This window comes from Mus pahari, chromosome 12 (assembly GCF_900095145.1).
Source record: "Mus pahari chromosome 12, PAHARI_EIJ_v1.1, whole genome shotgun sequence".
Classification (NCBI taxonomy): Eukaryota; Metazoa; Chordata; class Mammalia; order Rodentia; family Muridae; genus Mus; species Mus pahari.
Genome location: NC_034601.1, coordinates 27,858,532 through 27,867,672, shown reverse-complemented (window position 1 = coordinate 27,867,672; position 9,141 = coordinate 27,858,532). Strand labels below are relative to the sequence as shown.

General features: G+C 50.6%; 1 protein-coding gene across 4 annotated transcripts in view; it reads left to right on the top strand.

Moving 5' to 3' along the window:
- Rubcn (rubicon autophagy regulator) overlaps positions 1-7,529 on the top strand; it is a 56,635-nt gene extending 49,106 nt beyond the window's left edge. For all 4 annotated transcript variants that reach the window (XM_029544565.1, XM_021209251.2, XM_021209252.2 and 1 more), the window contains 7 exons: positions 1,040-1,185; positions 1,745-1,809; positions 2,190-2,428; positions 2,948-3,009; positions 3,375-3,528; positions 4,579-4,672; positions 5,028-7,529. In XM_029544565.1, coding sequence (XP_029400425.1) covers positions 1,040-1,185; positions 1,745-1,809; positions 2,190-2,428; positions 2,948-3,009; positions 3,375-3,528; positions 4,579-4,672; positions 5,028-5,206 — 939 coding nt within the window. In that variant the 3' untranslated portion in view covers positions 5,207-7,529. The remainder of the gene's footprint in view (positions 1-1,039; positions 1,186-1,744; positions 1,810-2,189; positions 2,429-2,947; positions 3,010-3,374; positions 3,529-4,578; positions 4,673-5,027) is intronic.
- The last annotated feature ends 1,612 nt before the right edge of the window (positions 7,530-9,141 follow it).

The following is a 9,141-nucleotide window of genomic DNA, read 5'->3' as shown; positions in this document are numbered from 1 at the left end:
GTGAGTGAGTGAGTGGGTGTGTGAGTGAGTGGGTGGGTGAGTGAGTAAGTGCCTGAGTGAGTGAGTGGGTGGGTGAGTGAGTGAGTAGGTGAATGGGTGAATGCTTGCCTGCCTAGGTTTCCCTGGCTGTTGTTCCTTCACCGTCCTCTTCCACAGAGGAAGAGCTCATGTTTTGTGTCTGACTTGTAAGGCCCTGTGAGAGTGAATTGTCCAGACTCCTTTCAGCTCTGTAGTTGAATCTTTTGAGGTGTAAGGCATGCTGGCATAGTGTACTGGCTAGCTTTGTGTCAACTTGACACAGCTGGAGTTATCACAGAGAAAGGAGCTTTAGTTGAGGAAATGCCTACATGAAATCCAGCTGTAAGGCATTTTCTCAATTAGTGATCAAGGAGAGAGGCCTCTTGTGGGTGGGACCATCCCTGGGCTGGTAGTCTTGGTTCTATAAGAGAGCAGACTGAGCAAATCAGGGGAGGCAAGCCAGTAAAGAACATCCCTCCATGGCCTCTGTATCAGCTCCTGCTTTCTGACCTGCTTGAGTTCCAGTCCTGACTTCCTTGATGATGAACAGCAATGTGGAAGTGTAAGCTGAATAAACCCTTTCCTCCTCAACTTGCTTTTTGGTCATGATGTTTGTGCAGGAATAGAAACCATGACTAAGACACATAGTAAAGGCCTCAGGAAGTGTAGAGGCAGTACCAGCAATGGGTACCAGTATCCTAGAATAGTAAAGGCCTCAGGAAGTGTAGGGGCAGTACCAGCAATGGGTACCAATATCCTAGAATAGTAAAGGCCTCAGGAAGTGTAGGGGCAGTACCAGCAATGGGTACCAGTATCCTAGAATGCTGTCTCTCTCTGCTTCTTGGAATTCAAGATCCTGGCTTCTTGTAGCCTGGTCCTACTTGTTCATTTTTAAATCAGTTTGTTAAAGCCTCAACCTATGATAATTCTGAAATGTGTCTCATCATCTCTGCTCCTATTACGGCCAGAAGGGCTAAGCATACATGTTCCCGGCCAGCTCACGTGTGCTTTCCTCCTGCAGCTCCTGCCTATCCCTGACTCCCTGCCCATCTCACCAGACGACGGGCAACATGCGGACATCTACAAGCTGCGGATCCGCGTCCGTGGCAACCTGGAGTGGGCTCCGCCCCGGCCACAGATCATTTTTAACGTTCATCCAGCCCCCACGTGAGTAGCCAGGGTGGGAGGGGATCCGTTCTCTTTGCGCTACAGGAGCTGTCTTCTTACCTGTGTGGCTCTGCCTCTGGCTGTGCCTTCCGCACACTGCCGTGTATTTAAAAGCATGGAAAGACCACCCTCCATTTTACTTCTGCTCTTATATTCTTCTAGCCCTGGAGTTCTCTCCCACACTTAACTGGACCCCACGCCCCTAAGTCCACATTCCCAGACTGTTGCCTCCCTCCCAGCACTGTGAGCTCACTGGGTTTTCTTCTCCTTTTAAGATAAATCTTTTCTCTTCCTTTGTTCTGTCCTACTTCCCGTCCCTCATCCCTTGCATTTGTACAGACAGACAATCCCTTACTGCCATGGCCTGAGCCAGTAAACCCTAACCTCATAAACCCTCACTCTGCACTATGCTCCCAGCAGAAAGGGAGCTTGTCCAACTCTACAAAGATGGTGGATTTTTGGCGCTCTCATTCTTACAAGTCTTTTTGCCCTCACCCTTTAACCCCCTGAGCCCTGTGTAGCTGCCGTCTGCAAATCCCCTCTCCTTTACCTTCTATAGGAGGAAGATTGCTGTGGCCAAGCAGAATTACCGCTGTGCGGGATGTGGCATCCGGACCGACCCCGGTAAGTCCCACCATAATGACCCAAGAACTTCGTCCTCCCTATGCCTGTCCTAGGTGGTGGAAGGGGAGGGGGACAGGTGGGGGAAGGGAAGAAGTTCTGGAGCAGGAGGGGAGGGCATTACTTCAGGGAGCAGCACTACCAGAACCACACCCTGGAGAAACTGGCACATTGCAGCTAGGCTCTTAGAGACTGGGTCTCATTAGCTCCAACAGTGTGGATTCTTCAGTAACTTCTAGGGTGGGGTGCAGGAACCTTGGGTCCCACTATGCGAGTTTTTCCAGCTTTGGTTAGAAGTCAGTTGACTCTCCCTGCCTGCCGTTTGAAGGGTCACCAGCTTCTGAGTACGAAGTCACACTAGCCTTTGCTTCCTGGGCTTCCAGATTATATCAAGCGGCTGCGGTACTGTGAGTACCTAGGCAAATACTTCTGCCAGTGCTGCCACGAGAACGCCCAGATGGCCGTCCCCAGCCGCATTCTGCGCAAATGGGACTTCAGCAAGTACTACGTCAGCAACTTCTCCAAGGACCTGCTCCTGAAGATCTGGAATGACCCCCTCTTCAATGTGCAGGACATCAATAGCGCCCTCTACAGGAAGGTCAAGCTGCTCAACCAAGTCCGGGTGAGATAGCTGAACAGGCCGGGCCTTGGTTGCCTGCCTCTGTCCTAGCTCCTGTTTCTGTTGGCGCAGTTGCCTTAGGTCACCACACTTCTTGTCACGGTCACCGCTCACATGCTGAGGACTTTCTTGTTTGTTCTCCAGTGCTGGGGACTGAGCCCAGCACTGATGCCCACAGTGCTAGCGAGGCCTCTGTCCCAGAGCCGCACTCACAGTTCCTGTGCACTTGTCCTGCCGGACTCGCAAACCTCGAAGCGGCCCCGAGGCTCGATAGCACTGGGAAACAAGGGCCATTTCTGCCCTCACAGAGAACAGGGTTGGCCATTTGAATCCCAGAGTTCTCAGCGGCTGGCATTGTGTCTGATGAGCATTCTGACTTAGCTGTGGCCTTCTATGGCCACAGAGCACACTGAAGAGACGTGTGCAAGGTTTGACTGAGAGGTGCAGTGTGACAAGTGGAGGACTGGCTGCCCTTCTAACAGCTCCTTCTCTGCTCTCCTCCACCCAATGTCTTGTCTGCAGCTGCTGCGGGTTCAGCTGTACCACATGAAGAACATGTTTAAGACGTGCCGACTGGCCAAAGAGTAAGTCTCCCATGGAAGCCAGAGTCCTCCGGATGCCCTGGTGTCTCTTAAAGACCTATGTCCCAACAGTTGGCGCTTTACATGAGGAAGAGTTTGCAGAAATGTCTGAAATTAGTGGGAAGCCATGACAGTAATTAAACTATGTCTCTTTTGAAATGCTGTTTTTCCAAGCTCACTCTACAGAATTTATAAATAAAATACTTTTGGTATGGAGAGCTGGGGTAGCCGAGAACACCTGGGCTGACTGAATGTCGTTCCCTCCCCTCCTCTCCCCCCCCATTAGCTTCTCTCCTTCTGAGTTTGGTATGTCATGCACCATGGAAAATGTTTATTTCCTCTCCTCCCTCTGCCTCTCATTTCTGCAGGCTCCTGGATTCCTTTGACGTGGTTCCAGGCCACTTGACAGAGGACCTCCATCTGTACTCGCTGAACGACCTGACTGCAACCAAGAAGGGAGAACTAGGGCCCCGGCTGGCTGAGCTCACCAGAGCGGGAGCCGCCCATGTAGAGAGATGCATGGTGAGATGGCCTTGCTCTGCCCTGCAGCAGAGGCTCTGCTTGGGGTTCATCGGGGGCAGGGTTCTTGCCATTTAGCTCCCCGTACAGCCAGTTGACACTGAGAGAAACCAGAGGGCCTGCGGTTCTCTTAAGTCCGTGAGCAATAGGTTCTTCTTATCTGAAGAACCTGGAGTTAGAGGAGGGAGCACTGCTGAGCTGGGGCAGGAGGACTTGAGTCCAGAGTCAGTCTGGGCTATTCATCAAGACCCTGTCTTGAGAAAACAAAAATACAAAAACAATTAGGACAGGAGTTGATGCTGGTGTTGGCCCAAGCTAGACTGAGCAGCCTTCAGTGAAGAAGGCCACACTCGGTAGGACCTTGACCACAATCTAGAGGCTGCTGTTTTCAGTCACAGTCTCCAGTAGTTTGCTCTCTCTGTAAGACCGTTTTCTTCTATCTGGAATGAAGGTGACCCTTAGGTGAACTCTCCTTCCCTCTTGAGCTTTTGAGGACCAATGAAGTAGCTTACAGCATCTCTGTATATTCCATTTACAAGGATCAACATGCTAGAAACCTGGAAATGATACTTTTAGATCTGCCCATGTCAGCTGCCTGGTTTGTGGCCTGTGGCAGGGTAAGGGGAGTGGGGGGTGGAGCTGGGATGGACACACTGCAGTATAGCCTGACTAGAGAGTGTTGTTTCTGGGAAACACCCTGACTTTACCTTTTATCTTAATAAGTTGTGCTATATGTTTCAAAGTAAAAATCGGTACTGGAGCACAGCTTTGAGGACTGTCTTCTTCCTACCCTCTCTTCGCCCGTTCCTCATCACTGAGGGCCGTTCCAGTGGCAAGGACTGCTCAAGCCCGTGTCTCTTGCCCATCCCTTAAGCTTTGTGTGTGGTGTCCAGCCCTGCTGTGGCTCTCATACTCACAAGCCCAGCCCAAGGCTGTAGGTTACAGACAGTACACCTGCTTTACCTGCTCAAGGGTTTATTTATGACTCGCTTCCCTCCCTGGAGTCCACCCTCTGGAGCCAGTCCTTCACTTTTCCCGTTACTCTCTCCACAGCTGTGCCAGGCCAAGGGCTTCATCTGCGAATTCTGCCAGAATGAGGAGGACGTCATCTTTCCTTTTGAGCTGCATAAGTGCCGGACCTGTGAAGGTGAGGACCGTTGCTAGACAGGAAGCTGCTGTGCTCCCTGCGCATCCTCTGTTAGTGGGAGTGTGGTGTGAGTAACTCCACACTCCAGCCCTGAGCACAAGCTGTGGGGAGGAGCAGCTGTGGGGGGGAGGAGCGGTTGTGGGGGGAGGGAGCGGCTGTGGGGAGGAGCAGGTGTGGGGGGAGGGAGCAGCTGTGGGGGGGAGCAGCTGTGGGGGGAGGAGCGGCTGTGGGGGAGGGAGCGGCTGTGGGGGGAGGAGCGGCTGTGGGGGGAGGGAGCGGCTGTGGGGGGGAGTTGCTTCCAGCCCAGGATAATACAAATCATGTTCTTCTCGCTCCTTTCAACCGGAATGAGCAGAGTGTAAAGCGTGTTACCATAAAACCTGCTTCAAGTCTGGACGCTGCCCACGGTGTGAGCGACTGCAGGCCCGACGGGAGCTGCTGGCCAAGCAGAGCCTGGAGTCCTACCTGTCTGACTATGAGGAGGAGCCCACAGAAGCCTTGGCTCTAGAGGCCACCGTCCTAGAGACCACCTGAGGAATGCACCAAGGCCTTTGTGTAAGGGTCTGGCGAGGGTCAGATAGAGACTGAGCCACACCTTCAAGGAAGGTGGGGCCTTTAAAAAATATATATATTGTCATTTTTTATGACTTGTCTGCTGTCCAAGTGTAGGCAACCTTTCTTGGTTGATGGATCCAGTCTATTGTGACAGCTGCCTGTGGGCACTGGGTATTTTCATCAGAATTGACACGTGGTGTGCCTCAGGTCAGGGAGACCCAGTTCTGACCCACTCGGCTTCTTCCACTAGGACCAGATCTGGTTACAGCTGCAGCTAACGAGCATTCCCACTGTTGACTTAGTTCCTCAGCGTCTGAGCCAGGCCTCTCTCAGTCAGCGACTTTCTCCTTTGCTGCTAAAGCAGAATGGTCTTTTCTCAGTTCTAGTCCTAACAGAGACTAAGACTGTGCCCTGAGGCACGGGGGAGAAAGGGGGGATACAGCGGGCATTCTGTCTGACCACTTTGGCATACGGGGGCAGAGCAGATAGGCACGGGAGAGAAAGGGGTATACAGCGGGCATTCTGTCTGACCACTTCGGCATACGGGGGCAGGGCAGGTAGGAACAGAACTATCCTTGCTCTAGCATCCTCGGGAACTCAAGGGGCAACCATGACATCCCTGTTTCAAATATTCCTGGCATAGGTGGGCACAAGCTGGTTTGTGTACTCTGGTGGGCTTGGAGCAAAGACCAGATCTGAGTCTTAGGTCAGGCCACAAGCCTGTAAATGCAGCTGCAGCTGGTTCTTCAGGAGCGGCTTTTTCAGATAGACACCTCCTCGGGGGTGGTCAGTCTCTTAGTTAACTATCCTGAGTGCAGGTGTGCTTCGTGCTCAGGCAAGTTCCTGATGCAGCCTAAGGCGAGGATAGAAACCCCACCCACCATCTTAATAGTGGGTTCCTTACTGCTCTGTACAACTATGTGACCACCGTGGTTCTAAGTACAGGTATGACCCAACTCCATGCTCTGTCCCCTTCCCCCAGAGAGCTGCAGCCCTTCCTCTTGGCTGACCTCTTGCCTTAGTTTCTTTTCTCAGAGTTGGGGGAAGCCGGCCCACTAGTAGCACTAACTAAAGCACTTGGCCGTTTGTGAATGTGTCTGTTTGCTCTGAGTAACAGGACCTTTATGCAGTTAACTAACTCTTGAGCTTTGTAATGTATGTCGAACCATCCATTTCATGGCACTAATTTTAATAGACTCTTACCCTATCACCTAATGTGCATTTTTGTGGGAATTGCCTGGACTAGGCTGCACATGATGGTGGTGATGTCTGAGTTGCTGCAGCACCGACCTTGGTAAACACTGGTCAGGTTCTGAGAACTAACATCCACGGCCCTCTTGTTCTGGAGCTGGCCTGTGGCTTCCTGTACTTGACCGCTAGTAAAATCATTGGTCCAGTGGCCCAAGCCGTCAAATGGAGTTGCATGTTGTTGTTGGAAGCTGACTGGTAGCTGTGCTTAGAGGGAACGAGGGATCTCCCAGAGAGGCAGAAGGGGCATGACGTAACAGCCAAGCTGAGCTCCAGCAGGGCAAGAGGGAACACGCCAGGCTAGTTCCAAGGTGTGGCTCCTCCGCCTCATACTTGGGATCTAACAGCCACATGGACTGGATGACCGAGACTGCTCTTAGCAGTCGATAAGGCAGAAAGCCAAGGCCAAAGCCAGTTCTGCAGAGCTGGTTAGAAATCCCTCCCAACTCAATTATCACTGTCAGACCTCGGAGTCAGACTCTGGCTCCAGGTCCAGTCCTGGCTGACTTCCGTCCAGCTGCTCACTGAAGTCACCACACTGGAGGAGACGTCCACCCATGCTCCCAGTCCGCATAGGCTCAAGCGGTCTCACTGACTTCCCTGTTCCTTTCCACCTCCCCCACCCCATCCCTCTAGATCACATACCTTTCAGAGCTCCTGAGTCTGCTGTCATTACTGACCAAATACCCATGTTTGTTTGTTTGAGGAGACAGAGCAGGGGGTGTGGTGAAAGCACTTTGTCACTTACAGTATCTGAGGACCCCCTGCTGCACTGATGGGAGGTGGAGGTGGAGCTTAGGGGAGGGGAGCAGCAGTCTGTACAGAGGGGACAGCTCCAAGTGCTCTGCACCTAAGGGGCTCTTCTTCCTCTGCTGAGCGCTGGAGAACTTTTGCTGAACAGAAAAGGAGCAAGAGTCTAAATAAAAACACTGTTTGTGTACAACCTGTGTTTAGAACTGGATTTTCACCTGCTGTAATTTACGCACATCCTGACAGTTCATGGTCATCTTTAATAAACTAAGGAAAATAAATCTTGCCTTTATTTACCTGCCTTGACAACTATGGAATGGTTTTGTGTATTTACTGAAAAGCGACTGCATCTGAAAATTCCTGTGTGATTTTTGTGGACTCTCTTCCACATGACTCTTTTTTTAGTTGTTCTATTAAGGTTAGTGTTGTTGGGTTTTAAACACAGGGTCTCACCATGTATCCCAGACTGGCCTCAAACTTGGAATCCTTCTGCCTCTGCTGGGATGATAGGTCACACACCTTCACACGCTATACACATGGCTCTTTAGATGTCTTTCTGTCATCTCCCACCATGGTCTAAAGCCAACACTTATCTCTGCAAATCTAACTGTTGGTGACTCGGCTCTGAAAGCTGACTTCCTCGGCATCGGGTCTGTCATCAAGTTTGTTGATTGTCCTTTTCTTTGGCTGTATCTCTTGTTCTATTCCTTCCACTCCCACACAAATGCATACTGCTCTTTCAGTTGTCTGGGGTCTCACCAGCTTCTTCCTGTTCGTTCACTTTCACCAAATATTCCGTTACCCACTACACACCGATGTCTGTGGTAGTCTGTGGGGCTATAGCAGAGAGCAGAGTGGAGAAAGGCCCTCCCATAAGGAAGTGAAACACTTGTGTGGTCCACAGATGTTGCACGAAATCACCAAAGTGAATGGATAGTTGGCCATCTGTGCCTGCAGGTCTTGGTTAAAAAGCTGGACATGGTGACATAACCTATAATCCTAGCACTTGGGAGGCTCAAAAAGCCAAGATATTTAGAAAAAAATACAGTAAAAGCTACCACAAATTTAAGAACACTATAGTAGTTATTTATATTCTATTAGCTATTATGAGTTATATAGAATTTAAAATATATACGATGAAATATGATAGAGATAAATATATGATAGGAATAAAATGTGATACGAGTAAATTCCCTGCAAATATTAAGCTATTTATATGAAAGATTTTGAGCATGGATGGGTCTTGGGAACCTAGAACCAGTCGCCTGCAGGTAAGGGACAGCTGGTGATAATCTCCACTGATGGCTACAAAGAAAAGTGAAAATGCTATTTCAAACAAATCCAGGACCAGAGAAAGGTGACGCTCCTAAGAGTGGTTCTGCAAGTCCTTCCCCCAGGATGGGGCTCAGGCCAAAATCTCTAAACAGGAGCTGGCCTGTTTGAGGACCCGACAAGACAAGAACTGGAAAGGACTTACTGATTTGGATTTGTTTATAAGTTTGTTGTTGTTGTTGTTGTTGTTGTTTTGGTTTTGGGGTTTTTTTGAGACAGCGTTTCTCTGTGTAGCCCTGGCTGGCCTTGAACTCAGAAATCCGCCTGCCTCTGCCTCCCAAGTGCTGGGATTAAAGGTGTGCGCCACCACTGCCCGGCTCTGTTTATGTTTTATAACCCACACTGGCCTCAAAATTCTCCTGCCACAGCCCCCAGAGTGCTGGGATTACAAATGTGCACCATCACAGCCAATTACAATTTTACATTTAAAACAGTGTTTGTGAATGCAGGTGTGGACGTGCCCTGGCGCCTGTATGGGTCACATGACAATTTTGGGGGATGAACCGTCCTCCTATTTTGAGTGGGGGGGGGGGTCTCTGATGTTTCTGTTGTGCTGCATACTCCAGACTCGATGGCCCTCAGGC